The sequence below is a fragment of the Zootoca vivipara genome, chromosome 6, assembly GCF_965207765.1.
Source record: "Zootoca vivipara chromosome 6, rZooViv2.hap1.1, whole genome shotgun sequence".
Lineage (NCBI taxonomy): Eukaryota > Metazoa > Chordata > Lepidosauria > Squamata > Lacertidae > Zootoca > Zootoca vivipara.
Genome location: NC_142589.1, coordinates 91,409,878 through 91,430,720, shown reverse-complemented (window position 1 = coordinate 91,430,720; position 20,843 = coordinate 91,409,878). Strand labels below are relative to the sequence as shown.

At 48.0% G+C, this 20,843-nt stretch overlaps 1 protein-coding gene across 1 annotated transcript in view; it reads left to right on the top strand.

Annotated features, from left to right (window-relative positions):
* Nucleotides 1-16,979, top strand: part of LOC118086030 (interleukin-31 receptor subunit alpha-like) — a 38,160-nt gene extending 21,181 nt beyond the window's left edge. Inside the window, exons 5-14 of the mRNA XM_088671369.1 lie at nucleotides 737-920; nucleotides 1,960-2,042; nucleotides 4,466-4,685; nucleotides 5,423-5,608; nucleotides 5,780-5,881; nucleotides 7,432-7,578; nucleotides 8,733-9,000; nucleotides 11,119-11,343; nucleotides 12,868-12,949; nucleotides 13,367-16,979. Coding sequence (XP_088527495.1) covers nucleotides 737-920; nucleotides 1,960-2,042; nucleotides 4,466-4,685; nucleotides 5,423-5,608; nucleotides 5,780-5,881; nucleotides 7,432-7,578; nucleotides 8,733-9,000; nucleotides 11,119-11,343; nucleotides 12,868-12,949; nucleotides 13,367-13,885 — 2,016 coding nt within the window. The 3' untranslated portion in view covers nucleotides 13,886-16,979. The remainder of the gene's footprint in view (nucleotides 1-736; nucleotides 921-1,959; nucleotides 2,043-4,465; nucleotides 4,686-5,422; nucleotides 5,609-5,779; nucleotides 5,882-7,431; nucleotides 7,579-8,732; nucleotides 9,001-11,118; nucleotides 11,344-12,867; nucleotides 12,950-13,366) is intronic.
* Nucleotides 16,980-20,843: the final 3,864 nt, after the last annotated feature.

Below are 20,843 nucleotides of genomic sequence, written 5' to 3'. Positions count from 1 at the left end.
CTAAGTAAAATTTAGTTGAAGGCCACCCTCCATTTCTCATTTTTCTAAGTTCCAGTCCATTTGATTTTTTTTAATTAAAAAATCCTCATTAAACCTTATCAGCATTGTAGTGCTAATTTCTCCTGACAAAAATTTGGAAGCCGTCTGCCCTAATATTCACATTTTGAGTACGCAATTTCACATAATATAATGTATTCTGCTTGTCATTTTCACGAATGCATGTATTTATAGGCACACTTTACCCTATCGAGTGCTTTTTTTGTACGCATTACTTTGTTGGAGGGCTGCATTGCAAAATTCAGACATGTACCAATTTCAAAGGATGGCTGTGATTTGGCAAATTAGGTAGATCTGCCTTTACATGCTAACCGAATAAGATTATTTCATCCGCCTCAACTTGCAGTGGCAGCTCAGCTTTAAAAACAAATTATGTGCTAAAGCAGGGGTCCCCAAACTAAGGCCCGGGGGTCGGATGCGGCCCAATCACCTTCTAAATCCGGCCCGCGGATGATCCAGGAATCAGCATATTTTCATATGAGTTGAATGTGTCCTTTTATTTAAAATGCATCTCTGGGTTATTTGTGGGGCATAGGAATTCGTTCATATTTTTTTTCAAAATATAGTCCGGCCCCCCACAAGTTCTGAGGGACAGTGGAGCGGCCCCCTGCTGAAAAAGTTTGCTGACCCCTGTGCTAAAGCATACTTCCCCCTCCCCAATATTTCTCCTCCCGCAAAGGTCAATTTTACATTGTCTGAAAATGCTCCTGGCTTTGCAAACATCTGCCACGTCTCCCCCTTCACCAACTACTCTGTCCAAGTGAGGGCAAAATACCTCCATGAAGTTTCCTTCGCCATCAGCGGCGGGCGTCCTTTCTGGAGTGACTGGAGCCGTGAGAGATTTGTGAGGACCCTGCCTGAAGGTAAGGTGAACTCTGTTGTGCTTAGAGGCGACACTGGTCCTGTTAGCTAGGGATGATGAGAGTTGTAGTTCCAAAACAGCTGGAGGGCCGAGTTTGCCTATGCCTGCTCTAATTTCTTAATGTTGTGATGCACTTGCTTGTATCTTTTTCTTCTTCCTGAATTCTCTTGACATGAGAAGAGCCGCAGGATCTGGCCAATGGCCCCTCTAGTCCAGCATCCTGTTATCACGGAGGCCAGCCAGATGCCCCTTCTGGGAAACCCGCAAGCAGGATTCGAACACAAGAGCAACTCTCCCATCCTGCGGCTCCTAGCGACTGATATTCGGAAGCATTGCTGCGTGCAACTTGGGAGACAGACCCACTGGCCTTTTCCTCCGTGGATTTGTCTACTCTTCTTTCAAAGCCATCCCAGTTTTTGTTTTATAAGGCATTTTATTGAATTTTCCAAATAAACACATTTAAAACAATAAACAAAACAAACAGACATTCAAAAACAAATAACACACACATCTATCTTTTTAACAATTATTCCCAAATTTCTCCTTCTCAATGCTCTGCCGAGCTTGACTTCCCTCCCTCCCCTCATTTGGTTTTCTATTCTGCTCTTATCTCGCAGTTCCTTTATTCCATCCATTTAAAATCAATTTGTAGGATTTATTTCAGTCCTGCAAGTGTCTTTAAACTTCTACAGTTCTTTTCCATATAATCCACAAATTTACTCCAGTCTTTTTGGAACCTTGTTTCCCCCTGGTTCCGGATCCTGCTGGTCAGTCTCGCTAGTTCCGCATAGTCTATCATTTTTGTCTGCCACTCTTCAATCGTCGGTAAATCCTGAGTTTTTCATTTTGGGGCTAATAGAGTCCTAGCCGCGGTTGTCACATACAAAAATATTATATAATCCTCTCAAAGCCACCCCAGTTTGGTGGCCAACATCACGGAGTCCCGGGGTGGTGGTGGAGCGAATTCTGTAGTTTCCGCTGGGTGAATAAAGTGCTTTCTCTGATCTGTACTGAATCTTGGCGTTTTGTTTCTGCTGCAGTTCCGTCAGCAGGACCAGCTCTTTGGAGGAAATTAGGACACCCTGATGGCTATGGAAACAGAGTGGTTGTCCTCATGTGGAAGGTAGGGTGGGATACCCAATGCACCGACACCGTGGAGTGAAAGGGTGCTGCCAGTGTGCCAAGAGCTGCAGGCGGCACAGTGCCAACATCATTGTCTGAGCGCAAGCCTGTTGCTGGATGGGTGAAAGTTTCGTGGCACAAAGACAGTGTCTCGATGTCCAGACAGAGTTGCCTGAGGGCCCGCATTTGGTGTATATAATGTAGGGGCACGCATATGATGTTTGGTGTACAGCGGTACCTCCGGTTGTGGACAGGATCCGTTCCGGAGCTCCAGTCGGATCCTGCTGCCAGAGGGACCGCTTGTGCGCATGCGCGCATGGCAAAAACCTGGAAATATACTGTCTTTTCCAGTCTATAAGTGTATAAGACGCCCCCTATTTTGGGGGACTTTGATTTTTTAAAAAATGGGGGGAGATAGCCCCCATGTATAAGATGCCCCCAAATTCTGGACATTATTTTTTAGGGGGGGAATCTAGTCTTATACACGGGAAAATACAGTAGTTCCGGGTTTGCCGCTTACATATCCCGATGTTTACGTAACCGGGGGGATACGTAAGTGGAGGTATGACTGTATATGATGTTTGGTGTAGGGACAGGGGTGGTGCTGTGGTCTAAACCACTGAGCCCCTTGGGCTTGCCGATCGGAAGATCAGCAGTTCGAATCCCCATAACGGGGTGAGCTCCCGTTGCTCGGTCCCAGCTCCTGCCAACCTAGCGGTTCAAAAGCACGTCAAAGTGCAAGTAGATAAATAGGTACCGCTGTGGTGAGGAAAGTAAGTGACATTTCCGTGCGCTCTGGTTTCCGTCACAGTCTCCCATTGCGCCAGAAGCGGTTTAGTCCTGCTGGCCACATGACTCGGAAAGCTGCCTGCAGACAAATGCCGGCTTCCTCAGCCTGAAAGCGAGATGAGCACCACAACCCCATAATCTCCTTTGACTGGACTTAATCGTCCAGGGCTCCTTTACCTTTTTTTTACCTATATGATATATACCATATTTCTCACCCTTGTGGAGGTTGGGGTGGTACAGATTCCCCAAGGAATGTGTTGGGATGCTGTTGATCTCTCCCTGGGAGGAAAGAACACCCCCCTTTGTGGCAACCATTTTCTTTTCTTTTTTAAAAAATAATTTTTTGCATTTTCAATTCTACCAAAAAAAAAGGAGAAGATGAAAAGAAACAGAATAGAAACCCTTTAGACTTCCCTTCCCTTTTGTGGTTCCTTATGCTATTATTTTATTTCCACTTCTTCTCAAAAATTCCAATTACTATTAATCCATAATCAATCCATAATTCATTATACACCTTTAGGCGCCAGGCAAAAACGTTCCTTTTTAACCAGGCCTTTGGTTGACCTGATTGCATCCTATGCCCTTTTAAAATGTGGATCTTCTTTTTTTGGGGTGTGTGTTATTGGGCTATTGATTTTCTTTTGATTTTAGATATTGTGATCTTTTCTGCGAATCGCCCTGAGACCTCTGGCCATAGGGAAGTATATAAATTCAATAAAGAATAGTAATAATAATTAATTCAATTTTTTCTTACTACAAGATTTCCGTGTGTAGTTGTTTACAATAGTTTTCTTCAAATACACTATATGCTTTCCCCCATTTCTAATTAAAATTTGATTTTTCTTGGTCCCTGACTCTTCTTTCAGCATAGTTCATTAATTTTGGTGATATAGGAATTCTAAGGTCTTATATATATAAAACAAATGTTCATAAATGTACAAGGCAAGCACATACGCAAGTATATAAACCACATGTCTGAAATCATACAGCAATCCTGAAGCCATTTTGACTCTCCCAAATTGACCTCAAATATTTCTCTGCAAGGAGGAAGGAAATGGGGAAAGCTTTTTCCAGTTGTTTTTGGATTGTAGGGGCTTACACACCTTCCTGTAAATACAGTCTGGCAAGTATCTGTTAAGCTGAACACACATAATCAATATGCCTAAGAGATTCAGGAACTAAGTATTTACCATCTCCAAAGAATGGCCAGGCTACCCAGAAAAGGCAATTGATAAGGTATCAGGTATCCTGGCAAACAGGAGAGAAGCAACACACTTAAATTTCTGCTGGGGACCACCTCTTTCTGTGATGTATGTATGATGTTTTGGTGGGTGGTCTTGAGCTACAGGGTAGCCAATTCCAAAGGTCTATACAAGAGCTTGCACACCCTTGTTCAGGGTTCTCCTCCCTCCTGCGTGTGGTGAGTGGGAACCCTGTTGCAACAGTTAATAAAGATCAGGCTTACCAGCCGCGTTGCTTCTCAGTATTCTCTGGTTGGCCTCTGTTCTTTTCTCCTACCAATAGGGAACCCACTTAAGAACTCTGTACGGGCTCCAGAATACCCCATAAGGGAAAAGGAGCAGTTTTTTTTTCTTATGACAGTTGCAACCATTTCCTTTTGCTTCCGCCTTTCAGCCCCTGACGCCAAAGGAGGCAAACGGTGAGATCCTGGGATACAGCCTTCACTCGCAAAAGAGAGAGGAGCCCGCGGCCCTGCAGTGCTTCACTCCAGACCTGCAGTGTAGCCTCCTCCTCCCGGCCGGAGAGGAATTTACGTTCCTTGTGGTGGCCACCAACATGGTGGGCATGTCCCCTCCGACCAAACTCGTGGTCCCGCCATCCGGCAGTCAAGAAGGTGAAGTAGGAGTGTGGGGAACGGCAAATGCCATTTTGACCTTTGTGCGGTAGGCTGGATTCTATGCACATTCGCACAGCAAGAGCTTTCGTCCAGCAAGCAAGACTTTAAGGACACATTCCTTAGGCCCAGGCTATCCAAAGGACCGCATCCTCCCATAGGGGAGTGGGTGGCGCTGTGGTCTAAACCACTGAGCCTCTTGGGCTTGTCGATCGGAAGGTCGGCGGTTCGAATCCCCGCGACGGGGTGAGCTCCCGTTGCTCCGTCCCAGCTCCTGCCAACCTAGCAGTTCGAAAGCACACCAGTGCAAGTAGATAAATAGGTACCGCTGTGGCAGGAAGGTAAACGGCGTTGCCGTGCGCTCTGGTTTCCGTCACAGTCTCCTGTTGCACCAGAAACAGTTTAGTCCTGCGGGCCACATGACCCGGGAAGTTGTCTGCGGACAAACACCAGCTCCCTCGGCCCGAAAGCGAGGTGAGCGCCGCAACCCCAGAGTCTCCTTCGACTGGACTTAACCGTCCAGGGGTCCCTTACCTTATCCTCTTAAATGAACCTGCGCAGGCCCTGAGACCTTTGGGGGAAGCCCTGTTCTCTGGCACGCTTGGGGGTGAGGTGGGGTAATGTGGGAGAAGGCCTTCTCAGCTGTTGCTCCCAAACTTCAGATCTTCTGACCAAACTGACGTTTTGGAGAGTTGGTGAGCATTCCGTGACTCTGGTGTTCTTTTTTCCCCCCCTAGCTCTGCCCTCCCTGCCGCCCGTCCTGGTGTCTCCAGCAGGGGACCACAGCCTCCTCTTGCGCTGGCCCCTTCCCAGCAACCCAATGACAGTCTACATTTTCGAATGGGGTCAACTCCCCGCGAAAGAGGGCAGAGACATGTCCTGGTGTTATCAGCCAGCAAACGTTGGCCATGTGTTCATTACAGGTGAGCGGAGGCAAGCACCTGATAGACATGAGTCAACCGTGTGATGCAGCAGCAAAAGAAGCTAATGCCATTATTGGTTGGGTCAGCAGGATTCCGGTGATGGGGGGAGCAGGGAAACCAAACAGTTTTGCGCTATTTTCTCTCTTATGGAATCTTTTCATTCCTCTCCAGAAGCAATTGAGCCAGGAAAGCTCTATGAACTGAAAATTTTCGCCCTCATAGATGGCAAGATCTGGGCCTCGGGTTCTACTAGTGCTTACTCCAAGCAGATTGGTAGGTGGGACCAGAAAGTATTCCATTATTACATCCATCGAAACTTATTTACACTGTTGAATTTATCTCAATGCTGCCAATGTTTTCAGGTGTACACAATTCCCCCCCCCCCATGTAGTCAATGAACGTTTTCCAATCTTCTCTAAATGTATGTTCTTCTCGTTCTCTTATTCTGTATGTTGAATCTGCAAGCTGCGCATATTCCATCGGTTTAAGTTGCCATTCTTCTTTAGTTGGGACTTTGCTCATTTTCCATTTTTGGACTAACAAAACACAGGCCGCATTAGTGGCGTACATAAATAACCCTTTTTGACACCTTTTTAAAACCAGAGTTTATATAAAAAAATTAACTCTGATTTTTTTATAAAAAAAAGTAAATGCACCCATGGCCACGTTTTGTGCTCCCCACCCAACCCTGTACCGCCACAGGAAAGCATAACACAGATGTTCAGAGCATCAACATACCTGTGCCCCATTCCAGGACACTCCATTCCGCTCCCCCTGCCATGTGGCTTTTCATCCTCTCCCCCAATCATGAGCCTAGCATCCTATGCCTAATGAGAATTCTCTGTCTTCACTAGCCTGTGTCCCCCTCCCACTATTAGTGCCCCTCCCAAAAATATATATTTTTGGTACTTCCACAAACCGGGGTTCCTCCACCCAGTGGCGTAGGAAGTTGCTCGGGCACCCGGCGCGGCAAACATGACGTGCACCCGGGGGGGGCGGCGGGGTGTCGCTACATGCGCAGCATTGCTATGCGCAGCATTGCTATGTACATGCGCAGCATTGCTATGTACAACATATGTGTCGCTACATACGACCATACCTGCCAAGTTCCTCTCTGAAAAATGAGGGACCGGACCAAAATTAGCATGCCGGAAGTAGCGCGGCGGCCATTTTGGAACTGGGCGGAGCATGCTCAGAAGTGACTTTGGATGCTGCTGTGCCCAGTTCCAAAATGGCTGCCACACCAGAAGTCGCGCTGCAGCCATTTTGGAACTGGGCACAGCAGCATCAAAAGTCACTTCTGAGCATGCTCCGCCCAGTTCCAAAATTGCCGCCGCGCCAGAATAAACCGGGGGGGAAACTAAAAAAATCCATTTTTTCGGCTGGGGACAGCAGGAGAAACGGGGGTTTCCCGGGGAAAACGGGAGACTTGGCAGCTATGCATACGACGCATGCATCGCTACGTAGCGGGGTGCCAGCGCAGCCGCTCACGCTGCCCCCCAAAAGACGGAGCTAGGAACGGGCCGCCCCCTCTGCTCCCCCCTTACTATGCCCCTGCCTCCACCACCTCGAAGCCTGCTGCCATTTTTGGCTCTGAAATGAACGGCACTCAAGTCCTGAGCGTAGGGAATAGAAGGAACAGAGATTATCCTGGATAGACCAGAAGGAATGCAAGGCAGCAGTGTAAGGATAAGGAGAACGAACCCTGAGTTTCCTGGAGAATTTAAATGGAGCATTCGATTTGTGTGTCCATAAACCGATGCTCATCTTTCACCCTCTCCTCTGCTCTCCCCCCTTCCCCTCCTCCTTCGTTCCTTCTTCAGCTCCTCTCCGTGCACCGACTTTATATCCCGTCCAAGTCTGGAAGTCTCAGGTCGAGTTGCAGTGGGAGATTCTCCCTTTGGAGGAACGCGGCGGGGTGATACGAAACTATACTGTCTTCTACAAAAAAGAGGGGGAAGACGAGCATAGTAAGAGTGTGCTTCGTTCTGTCCTGACAGGGAACACACACATCCCATTGCAAAAAATGTGGCTGTGGTTGCTTTGACATTTTTTTAAAAGACGCACCAAGTTTCTAGACCTTAAGGCGCGGGGAGGCAAACTAAGGCCCGGGGGCATACTAATTCGCTAATCAACACGAGCGACTGAAGTCAAGAAAGAGAGAAGCTTGGTGGCCTCTATAAGCCATCAGCATGGGCGTTGCAGTGCTGTATTTTCAACTCTGAAATGCGCAATTGCTTATGTATACCTGAAGAAGCATCTCCACTCCCATCGTCCATCCCGGACACTGAGGTCCAGCTCCGAGGGCCTTCTGGCAGTTCCCTCCCTGCGCGAAGTGAGGTTATAGGGAACCAGGCAGAGGGCCTTCTCGGTAGTGGCACCCGCCCTGTAGATGTGTGCTTTGATTTAAAATGCATCTCTGGGTTATTTGTGGGACATAGGAATTATTATTATTATTATTGTTATTGTTATTATTAATTTATACCCCACCCATCTGGCTGGGTTTTCCCCGCCACTCTGGGCGGCTTCCAACAAATACCAAAATACATTAAAATATCACAGATTTAAAACTTCCCTAAACAGGGCTGCCTTGAGGTGTTTTCTAAATGTCAGGTAGTTGTTTATCTCCTTGACCTCCGGTGGGAGGGCGTGGACAGCTGTCCATGGACAGCTGTGAGTCCAAAATGACTCCCAGGCTGCGCACCTGGACCTTCAGGGGCACAGTGACCCCATTCAGGACCAGAGAGTCCCCCACACCTGCCCACCTCCTGTCCCCCCAAAACAGTACTTCTGTCTTGTCAGGATTCAACCTCAATCTGTTAGCTGCCACCCATCCTCCAACCGCCTCCAGGCACTCACACAGGACATTCACTGCCTTCACTGGTTCTGATTTAAAAGGAATTCATTCATTTTTCTCTCTCTCTTCTAAATATAGTCTGGCCTGCCACACGGTCTAAGGAACAGTGGGCAGGCCCCCTGCTGAAAAAGTTTGCTGACCCCTGCCCTAATGGGAAGCCCAAAAGCACAACCCAAGCACAAATTTGCAGAGCAGAGCCGCCAAGGCTGGTAGGCATTGGTAGCCTTCTTTTTGCTTCAAAGACAGCCCCTCTGTCTTGTTTTCCAGCGGCGGTGGTCCTGGACAACTCCATCCATGGCTACCTCATTGAAGGCCTGGTTCCTAGCTCCGTCGTGACGGTCTTCATCACGGTCGCCAACGATGCAGGGAGTACAGATGGACCCATTCTGAGCATCCACACCAAGGACTCCGGTGAGGGAACATGGTGGCGTCTCCTGGGCTTGGATTTCCTCTCTGTCCCTGCATCCGAAGTGTTGCCACCTTTTCCATTCAGCCCCGTGCATGCGCCTTTAATAGGGCCCTGTTCCGCCAGGCAGTAGGAAGCTGCAATCCTGGAAGCTTCCAGACCATTGGAGTCCATCGAGCAGCGTGACGACACCCTTACAATTTATTATATAGCAAGATAAGTTATGGAGAAGCAGCAGGCCCTCTCGAGATCCTGCAACTTTTTGTACTGATCCACAAAACTATCCAAGTGACTAATTTACTGGATGCCCCCTCTAAAAGAGGCAGCCGTGGGGTTATTTTCATACAAGCCCATATTTTACCCCCATTTACTTGCTCGCTACAGTTGCCCTACACTGAATCAGTCAATTTGTTTGTTTGTTTGTTTGTTTGTTTGTTTGTTTGTTTGTTTGTTTTATATGCATTTCTTATACATTTCAACAGAAGGGGTAACCGAAAGTAATAAAAACTAGGGTGGGGGGAAGAGCTACATATTACATATTCTATTACAGTGGTACCTCTACTTACGAATTTAATGTGTTCTGAACACACATTTGTAAGTCGAATAAATTTGTAAGTCGAATCCCATAGGAATGCATTGGGAGAAAAAATTCGTAAGTCGAAGCAACCCTATCTAAAAATTCGTAAGTAGAAAAAATCCTATCTAAACCGCATCCAAGATGGCGGACGGAGCTCCATTTGTAAGTAGAAAAATTCGTAAGTAGAGTTATTTGTAAGTAGAGGTACCACTGTACGTTCAAAAATACAATCATTGGTGGATTTCCCTTTCTCTCCTTCTTTGGTTCCTTTTATCTTCCACGTCCTCTCGCCTCTTCTTAGTTTCCCCAATCTTTCTCGACTCCTCCCATTAATTCTAGTTTTAACTGAATGTTGCTGAAAATACTAACATCCTGCCAGGCTAATTGTCTGTTTATAATCATTTTTCATATACAGTCGTACCTTAGATCGCGAACGCCTTGGTACTCAGACATTTTGGCTCCCAAATGCCACAAACCTGGAAGTGACTGTTCCGGTTTGCCAACGTTCTTTTGGAACCCGAACGTCTGATGTAATTACGTCCAAAAAAAAAGGGGCTTCTGGGTTTGGGGAAAAGGTCTATTTGAACATTTTGCTTTAAGTTCATTATAATTCATTTCCCAATAATCCTTCATTATACTGCAAGACCACCACATGCGGTAATAATAATAATAATAATAATTTATTATTTATACCCCGCCCATCTGGCCGGGTTCCCCCAGCCACTCTGGGCGGCTTCCAACAAAACAGAAATTCTAAAATACAAAAATCCATCGAACATTAAAATACAGAAATCCATCAAACATTAAAAGCTTCCCTAAACAGGGCTGCCTTGAGATGCCTTCTAAAGGTCTGGTAATTGTTGTTCTCTTTGACCTCTAGTGGGAGGGCATTCCACAGGGTGGGTGCCACTACCGAGAAGGCCCTCTGCCTGGTTCCCTGTAACTTGGCTTCTCGTAGTGAGGGAACCGCCAGAAGGCCCTCGGAGCTGGACCTCAGTGTCCGGGCAGTACGATGGGGGTGGAGACGCTCCTTCAGGTATACCGGACCGAGGCCGTTTATTCCTTCTACCTCCTTACATTTCCATTCAGTCAATTTAGTTCAGTATTGCCCGCACTGACCGGCAGCAGCTCTCCAGGTTTTCGGGCAGGAAACCTTGCTCATCCTTGCTTGGAAACGCCATCGGAGATTGAGATTGAGCCTTTCTGCTTTCAAGGCAAGATGCTCCACCATTGATAAATAACCTTTATCAGCTCATACCAAAATAAAAACTTAGTTGGTCTTTAAGGTGCTACTGAAGGAATTTTTTTATTTTGCTTCGACTCAGACCAACACAGCTACCTACCTGTAACTAACCTTTATCAGGTTTGCCTCGCTGTGGCTCTTGCACATCAAATTCTTGTTAGAGACACAAGACCAGGCCAGGGGGTGATTTTGGGGTCAGTTGGCAATCCCACCTCATTTCATTCATTTAAAGAACAATTGAGGGGGGGGGCATTCTCTGGGGTGTGTGTTGCAGTGTCATTTATGTAACAAAGGATTTATAATGAAGCGATTGGCTTCCGCCCCCCCAACACATACCGTCTTTTTGGCTCGAATGAAGTCATCTTTCCAATTTAAATCTGTATGACCTTGTACGGTAGCTGTTTCAGTTCGGCAGTCCTGTGTAATTCTATGAAATAAATAACGCTGCGGCTGTATCCCTGTGGACGGCAGGAGGGTGGCATTGGTTTCTCTTTGCCGAATGCCTCGGCCTCCGCGATCTGAAGCTCCCTCTTTCTCTCTCTGCTTTCTCGGCAGATTACGGCGAAACCGAAATTCTCTTCTCCGTCCTTTGCGTGGGGTTCCTCTTCATCCTCCTTGCTGGATTCCTGGCCTGCCTCTGGAAGTATCGGTTGTGCGTGTCCATAAAGTATCACCTTCCCCTGCTCACTTGGTCCAACCCGTTGTTTGCTAGGGCTCCCAACTTTTTCTTCTCTCGCTCTTTTAAAAATAACATCCTCTGGGGACGGCTGCAAGGAATCATTTTGCCGCTCGGCACTGCATGACTCAAGGAAACACCCAGGAGATTGCCCGGCCTGTGGGAAAGTCTCTCCCTTCTGGACTACAGCTTCCATCGGCTCCAGCTGTTGTAGCCATCTCAAACTACAACTACTATGAGCCTCAAGCCACCATGGTCATTTCAAACTACAATTCCCATCAGCACACCGACTTAAGTGTTGTCATGCAAAAGTACCCGGAGAGAACCAGGTTGGCAGAGGCGGGCATGCCCCGTGCCAGGGCTCAGTGGGGCTTCCTCAGAAGCACATTCCGGAAGCCTGGTGCCACCACCGAGGCAGCCCTGTCCACACACACACACACTTCTCCTTCTTGAACTCTGGGCACCACAGTTCAAGAAGGATACTGACAAGCTGGAACGTGTCCAGAGGAGGGCAACCAAAATGGTCAAAGGCCTGGAAACGATGCCTTATGAGGAACGGCTTAGGGAGCTGGGTATGTTTAGCCTGGAGAAGAGAAGCTTAAGGGGTGGTGATATGATAGCCATGTTCAAATATATAAAAGGATGTCATATAGAGGAGGGAGAAAGGTTGTTTTCTGCTGCTGCAGAGAAGCGGACACGGAGCAATGGATTCAAACTACAAGAAAGAAGATTCCACCTAAACATTAGGAAGAACTTCCTGACAGTAAGAGCTGTTCGGCAGTGGAATTTGCTGCCAAGGAGTGTGGTGGAGTCTCCTTCTTTGGAGGTCTTTAAGCAGAGGCTTGACAGGCATATGTCAAGAATGCTTTGATGGTGTTTCCTGCTCGGCAGGGAGTTGGACTGGATGGCCCTTGTGGTCTCTTCCAACTCTACAATTCTATGATTCTATGATTCACACACACCCAGCTCGCACGAGTCTCATTCTGCGAAGGAGACACTTTGAAACTGGACCATAATCTTCTGCCTGTTAGGATGAGATTTTGTTGCTTGGGCTAAGCAAGGAGAGGGAGGGCTGGTGCTTCAGAAACTAGATTTTGCTTTCCTTTTTAATTTTCCGAACTCATTTCAGCTGAAGTCCTTTTTTTAATTAAAAGAAACCTCCCCCTCCACTCTTTTAACTAAAGCAGTGGTGTTCAAAGTCCGTTCCGGGGGCCTAATCCGGCCTGCCGGTCTGTGGCAGTTTATTTCCTGGGGTAAATTCCTAAAAAAAACAAAAAAACTCAACAACTTCAACACCAAAAAAGCTAAACAACTTCAATCCTTAACATCCTTAAAACCACAAAAAAGCTTAACAACTTTGGGGTAAAATCAGGGGAAAAAAGGTCAACAACAAAAGGTCAACAACTTTGGTCGGCCCTCACAGCCCTTCACTTCATCAAATCTGGCCCTCTTTGAAAAAAAGTTTGGACACCACTGAACTAAAGTCTCTGAATTTTTCAGGCTTCGGAAGTACCTGTGGCCACCGATCCCCGACCCGGCAAAAAGCAATCTTGCCACGTGGGCACCGCAAAAAATGTGTCTGGTGAGTAGCGGCGCTTGCCAGTGTTGTTTGGGTGGCTGGCTTGGATTGGCACAAAAGGGATTTCTCTCCCTGCCCCCGGCAGTTAAAGGTGCCTCCAAACACAGCCTGTCTGTGACCTCAGAGCAGTTCAGCCAATCACTGAGCGGGGGCATTAGAAACCCATTGGAGCGCAGCCCTCAGCCCCCAGCAAATTAGGACATGGAAGCGATGGCATTAAGGGCTCACGGCCAATGGGATCATTGGCCAGCACAGTGCATCTGTGACATAAGGGCAGTTCAACCAATCACTGAGCAGAGGCTGTAACAATCGCTGGACTCCAGTGAACTGCAATGCAGGCATTACGCAAGTCCAACCAGAGAGTCAGAATTTTTAAAGGATGCCCCTTAAAGCCCCTTCTTGTCCTCCCTCCCACTTTAGGATTTCTCTCCTTGTCGCCCTGAGAAATGGCATCGAGATTATCTCACCTTGACCATCAATGACCTCCTGAGAGTCCTCCCCTCCCAGTCGGAGGAGATGGGGAGGAAGGCGTTTTTTGGGAACCAGTGGCTGGTCGATGTTCCTGGGCCTTTGCAGAAGTCGGCCCCAATTATCAGAAACAGGAGCCCCTCCTGGGGAAGTGGAGGGGAGCCCCAGAAGCACATGTCTGCCTGGAGCCGAGTGGACTACGCCAGAGTCATTGTGGTCCAGAAGAACCATGGTCTGAAGGACCCTCAGAGAAGTCCTCGCCATTTGCGGTCCCCCTGCACGCGCCAGGATCCTGAAAACTCTGCTCTCAGATCCAAGTCTGGCCAAGGAGTCTGGCTGCAGAATTTTACCTATGAGGCCTTGCTAGATGTTGGGCCAGATGTGGGTGAATTTCCACTCCTGGTGAATCTGGTGGAGGGGATTCTCCACCCGACTGAAAGCCCACAAGGGACTCCGAGGAAGAAACCCTAGCATATCTCGCAAGGGTCTTGCAAGACCTCAGATAGGAGCTTTCTCGCTGCTCAGCTTCAATGGCATTCTCGTAAAACTCACCTGCCGGCAGGCAAAGGTCTCACAGCCAGGCTCTGCAGGGCTCAAAATTCCTGCGATCACGTTTGCTTGTCCGAGCTGCCGGACAGGTCCGGCGGAGCGCTTGGCTTCCATCTAGCATGCTTGGCTTTCGGACTGCTTGCGTTAAACTGCCAATAACTCGGCGAAGGTGAAACTCGTTGGAACGAAAGGGGAAAAGGGTTGGGTCCGACGGCTAATATTGGAAGTGGGTCGGTTTCGGTTGCGTATTACAGAAGAAACGTCTTGAAATAGTAAGATTTGACCATGGAACCAGTGGCTGGGCTCTTGATCAATGCTGTAGATCTCTGGATTTCCTATAGGACCCCTCCTCCTCCTCTTAGGATTCTCCATCTGCGTTGTACATTTAAAGGAGTGTGATATTGCGCAAAAGAGTCACAGCTTCCCCAAAAGAATTCTGGGAACTGTAGTTCATTAAGGGTGCCCAGAGTTGTCCCCTCACAGAGTTCCAATTCCCGGAGTGGTTTAACAATCAAGTCACTCTTCCCAGAGAACTCTGGGAATTGTAGTTCTGGGAGGGGAATAGGGGTCTCCTCATAATGTTCAGCACCTGGAACAATCTACATTTCCCATGATTATTCGACTGTTTAAAGAGGTATGGGACGGCTTGAAATGTATAGTGCAGTTCATGTGTGGAATTCTTGTGGAATGCCAAATCGTTTACCCCAATATTACATTCAAATGACAATAATAATAATAATAATAATAATAATAATAATTGCTACTGCTATTATTAAATTTATTATCTGCCCTGGGCAAGGGCCAGGAAGGCCAGGTCTCAGTGCAGGCTACAGTTTAAAAATCAGTACAGTGGTACCTTGGTTCTTGAACTTAATCTGTTCTAGGAGTCCTCCCGAAACCATTCGAAAAACCAAGGCACAGCTTCCTGCCGCGTTGGACGTTCGGCTTTTGGAAAACATTCGCAAACCGGAACACTTACTTCCGGGTTTGCGGCGTTCGGGAGCCGATTTGTTCGACAACTAAGCCGTTCGAGAACCAAGGTTCCACTGTATTAAAAACAGTGGACACAAATCTCAGTCACAAGAATGGGGTAGAACTGCAGAGTTGGAAGGGATCCCTGAGGGTCATCTAGCCCAACCCCGTGCAATTCAAGAACCACAGCTAAAGGTGGGCATCTGAAAGCTCATCCCAGGCTTCAAAGGCCATGGCAAAGAGGTGCATCTCCAGCATTTCACAAAAAGCTGTTCAACGAAGTTGCCAGGTGCACCTCTGTGGGGAGTTCCAACGCTTAGGGGCCATCACAGAGAAGGCCCTCTCTCTCTGAGCCACCACTTGCCTGAGCCTCTGTAGAGGGCTCCCTCTGCTGATCTTGGCACCTGAGAGGTCTTTAGGGAAGGAGGCGGCCTTTCAGATATTTGGGTCATTGAAAGGCTCTAAACCAGTGATGGCCAAACTTGGCCCTGCAGCTGTTTTGGGACTACAATTCCCATCATCCCTGACCACTGGGTCCTGTTAGCTAGGGATCATGGGAGTTGTAGTCCCAAAACAGCTGAAGGGCCAAGTTTGGCCATCACTGCTCTAAACCATGGGTAGGCAAACTAAGGCCCGGGGGCTGGATCCGGCCCATTCGCCTTCTAAATCCAGCCCGCGGACGGTCAGCGTGTTTTTACATGAGTAGAATGTGTCCTTTTATTTAAAATGTATCTCTGGGTTATTTGTGGGGCATAGGAATTCGTTCATTTCTTCCCTTCAAAATATAGTCCGGCCCCCCACAAGGTCTGAGGGATAGTAGACCGGCCCCCTGCTGAAAAAGTTTGCTGACCCCTGCTCTAAACACTAGCAAGAACACCTTAACCTAAGTCCAGAAGCAGACTGTCAGCCAATCGTACAAGGAGAGAGAGAGAGAGATTTTGGGCATCACATAGCAGGACAAGAGTCTCCATGTGGGAATGGAGATGACCTTGTAGGTGACCACTGTGCCTGGAGACAAGTAGTCAAGTCCACAGCAGTGACCAGGGCAGGAGGTCAGAGAAAAAAAAACTCCCTGCAGCGGCAAAACCGGACACCTTCACCTGCCCCGGCTGCAACAAAACATGTCTCTCCCCTATCTGTCTCTACAGTCACAGCCTCCCAACAGTGACTTCACCCCGAAAGGCTCAGTCTTCCGTCGCCTCCTGAAACAGATGGATGTACAACTGCCTGCAATGCAGGAATCCCAGCTAAAGAATGTCAGACCATCCGAAGTCTTCTGAATAATCTCCAACGAAAGAGTGTCTGTTTGCCTGGCGAGACACTTCGTGGGGTCAGAAAGTTCTTCCTGATGTCTAGAGAGGGAGAGAAGGAAGAACGGGGAGGAAAGTTTTGGGAAGGAAACTTTTGCTCAGAAGTGAGGTTTCTTACAAGAGGCGAGAAGGCACTGCAGAAAGAAAGCTTAAGGAGAACATCTGTAGACAAAAGGATGAGTCACCTTGCCAAAGGGGAACAAAATAAAATACATAACTTGTTCCTGAGAGAGGGAAGCTGCTCTTGGCCTTGAATTGAAAAGGGCAATGGCAATGGAAATGTAGGGGCTGGGTTGTGTGTAGGGGGCCAGATCCTGAAAGGTCTCGCTGCTTCCTTATTTTGCAGACAAAATAAGGTGTCCTCGCAAGTGGGATTCTGAGTTGGAGGGCAGCAAGAAAAAAGGCGTATTCAAATCCATTGTGCTGCCAAGGAAAGTCGTAGGAGAGGCTACGGAGCAGAGCCTTCTTGGGGTGACGGGGAGACTTACTCAGAGGAAGGGGCACAAACGGACGTTTGTCGTGGAGTGCGGGGGGGGGGATGAGAACTCAAGAAGAGCTTGGCTGCAAGATCAGGCCCAAGGGGAATGGATCGATACAGGATCCTGTCCTCACTGTGGCAAAGTGCAGAATTTGTCCATGAGAGGTTTTGCACAGCACGCTGAAATCCAAAAGGAGATCAGTTCGCTTGCTTTCCTGCTGTGCTTGGTCTGTTGCGCTTTTAAAAATAAAGATGAAAGATGAAAACCCTCTGCCTGCGTTGTTTGAGAACACCCCCATCAAAGCCGGGGGGGGGGGCTTGCTTCTGAGTACAATGGTACCTTGGTTCTCAAACTTAATCCGTTCCGGAAGTCCGTTCCAAAACCAAAGCGTTCCAAGACCAAGGTGCGCTTTCCCATAGAAAGTCATGCAAAACAGATTAATCCATTCTAGGCTTTTAAAAACAACCCCTCAATTCAACAGGAGTTTTACTATCTAACAAGGCCATTGATCCATAAAATAAAAGCAATAATCAATGTGCTGTACTATAAAATAAATAAGGCAGTATTGTAGATGACAAAAGTTAAAATTATTATTATTTTCTTACCTGCGCTGATGACAGTCACTGTTTAGATGGGGGGGGGGCTTTTATCCATTTCCGCAGTCCCACAATCAATCCATCAGTAGCTGAACTGGGTTCCACGCAGTCACAAAAACAAATGAACCGGAAAAGCCTCAAAAACAAAAACACAAAATAAACAGCAAAAACAAAAGCGCCCAACTTAATCCGTTTGACTTCCGAAATATTCGGAAACCAAGGCGCAGCTTCTGATTGGCGCAGACGTCCCGGAAACAATAGCCGACAGCCGCGTCGGACGTCCGGCTTCCAGAAAACGTTCGGAAACCAGAACACTTACATTCAGGTTTTCGGCGTTGGGGAACCAAGGCGTTTGAGAACCAAGGCGTTTGAGAACCAAGGTTCCACTGTATTGCATCCAAGGTAGCTAGATTGGCTATGGAAGCCGGGGGGGGGTTCCTTATACAGTACCGGACTGGTTAATCCAGTCTCAAACTCTGCCCAACACTCAGCTTCATGGGACATGACCCACCGCTTCCTGTGTTATTATGAGAAACTAAAAAGTCTGCATTAGTTACAGGTAGGTAGCTGTGTTGGTCTGCCGTAGTTGAAACAAAATAAAAACATTCCTTCCAGAAGCACCTTGGAGACCAACTAAGTTTGTCATTGATATTAGCTTTTGTGTGCATGCACACTTCTTCAGGCACACAAAAGTCTGCAAATGCTGCAGCCTTTTTGCACGCTGTGATTTTCCCTCTGCTGTTGCAATTGTACTTTTTTTCTTTTTACTCTGGGGGGCGCCCTTGCCCTGTTCCATCTCACTTGTTCTTCCAGTTCCAGAATATAGGTGGTCTGGATTTTTGTTCTGTTTTTTGCAGAAATGTGGTTCAGGTCTCTCTCTCTCTCTCTCTCTCTCTCTCTCTCTCTCTCACACACACACACACACACAAATTTAAAACGTGTCCCTTTTATAAATAAAAATTTTAATAAAACAACATGCTAAGAAATATAAACTTGCCAACTTATATCAATTCTCTTCTCACTACTGATAGAATTGTAGAGTTGCCAAGGTCATTTATCTAGTCCAGGGGTAGGCAACTTAAGGCCCGTGGGCCGGATGCGGCCAAATCACCTTCTCAATCCAGCCCACGGACGGTCTGGGAATCAGCGTGTTTTTACATGAGTAGAATGTGTGCTTTTATTTAAAATGCATCTCTGGGTTATTTGTGGGGCATAGGAATTTGTTCATTTTTTCCCTTCAAAATATAGTCTGGCCCCCCACAAGGTCTGAGGGACAGTGGAACGGCCCACGGCTGAAAAAGGTTGCTGACCCCGATCTAGTCCAATACACACACAGACACACACCCTGCAGAGCTGGAATAAGTGGCTTGCATGGGATATTACATCTGTTGCTGTTGTTGTTGTTGTTGTTTAGTCCGACCCTTCGTGACCCCATGGACCAGAGCACGCCAGGCCTCCTGTCTTCCACTGCCTCCCGCAGTTTGGTCAAACTCATGTTCTTCGAGAACACTGTCCAACCATCTCGTCCTCTGTCGTCCCCTTCTCCTTGTGCCCTCCATCTTTCCCAACATCAGGATCTTTTCCAGGGAGTCTTCTCTTCTCATGAGGTGACCAAAGTCTTGGAGCCTCAGCTTGTCCTGATGCTGGGAAAGATGGAGGGCACAAGGAGAAGGGGACGACAGAGGACGAGATGGTTGGACAGTGCTCTCGAAGCTACGAACATGAGTCTGACCAAACTGCGGGAGGCAGTGGAAGACAGGAGGGCCTGGCGTGCTCTGGTCCATGGGGTCACGAAGAGTTGGACACGACTAAATGACTAAACAACAACATACAGCAGCCATTGATTTGCTTCCCTTACGGGACAAACCAGGCTATCTCTTGCAAAAGAAGGAAGTTCGGCAAACTACACTCGTGTTTGTTTGCCCTGGGAAAACAGGTAGGAAGCCCAGCCCAAATTGATCTAAAGAGAAAAGTGCTTCCTTGCTGCAGAAAGCAGCAGTTCTGCACAAAAAAAGGTTTGCTGCTGGCTGCTTCGGCAGTGGAACTAACTGCAAACAGATCTGGGGAGTTGCCTTGTTTTTCTTCGGCACCCATTAAATCTGATTCAGATATTTAATTTCTGCAGCCAGAGGAGCAGCAGCAGCAACAAAAAGCGCTTGCACCCCTCTCTCCCAAGCACCATTTTGGGAAGAATTTGAGCTGCATTAAAGGGTCATCTGCTCCCACTCTCTGCAATGCAGGAATATTTTTGTCCAACCTGGGGCTCGAACTCACAACCTTGAGATTAAGAGTCTCGTGCTCTCTACCAACTGGAAATGGACTTGTGGGCCAAGTCGGGATGCGTCATAGGTGCCAACTCCCTGGGGCCACCCCGGGGCACCGGGCACCCACAAAATTCCCCGTGAAGGGGCTAGGAACCCACAAATTTCAGTGCACACTGCATGGCACCCATGGCCCCAGGCACCCAGAGTCGCACACCTGGGATACATACACACACACACCAGCGGGCCAAAATCAGCTGGATAGCTCAGTAGGTTAGAGTGTGTTGCTCATAATGCCAAGGTTGCAGGTTCAATCCCATCTGCATATTCCTGCATTGAAGGGGGTTGGGCTAGATGATCTTCACGACCCCCTTCCAACTCTATGATTCTATTCTCTTCAATTATTTTCTGAAAACTGGCCTACAAGCCAGAGGTTATCCATCCTGACCTGTAGTTCTGGCTAGCTAGCTAGCGGGATCTCTTGTGTTTTCCTTTAGTATTTTTAACGTTGTGAACCCCCCAAGTGATCTTCAAGGCCCTCTGCCCATGCTCAAAAGCACACTGTCCGTTTCAGCGGCTCTGCCTTGCCGGACTGGAAAGGCGCTCTGCACATGCCTCAAAGCACATTGCACCCACATTGATGATTTGTTGGCTTCCCCTTGCGGGAATAATAATAATTTATTATTTATACCCCGCCCATCTACCGGGTTCCCCCAGCTACTCTGGGCGGCTTCCAACAAAATATTAAAATACAGAAATCCATCAAACATTAAAAGCTTCCCTAAACAGGGCTGCCTTGAGATGCCTTCTAAAGGTCTGGTAATTGTTGTTCTTTTTGACCTCTGGTGGGAGGGCATTCCACAGGGTGGGTGCCACTACCGAGAAGGCCCTCTGCCTGGTTCCCTATAACTTGGCTTCTCGTAGCGAGGGAACCGCCAGAAGGCCCTCGGTGCTGGACCTCAGTGTCCGGGCAGAACGATGGGGGTGGAGACGCTCCTTCAGGTATACTGGACCGAGGGAATCATGGAAAGGCACTCTGCACATGCCCCAACGCGCTTTGCGCCCACATTGATGATTCGGCGGCTTCATGGAAAGGCACTCTGCACATGCCCCAAAGCACGTTGCGCTCACATTGATGTTTCAGCGGCTTCCCCTTGCGGGAATCATGGAAAGGCACTCTGCATATGCTCGGATCCACGACAACCGGGAGAGAGGGAAGGGAGGAGATCGGGCTCCGAAGGGGAGGGCGTCTCCCTAGCCGG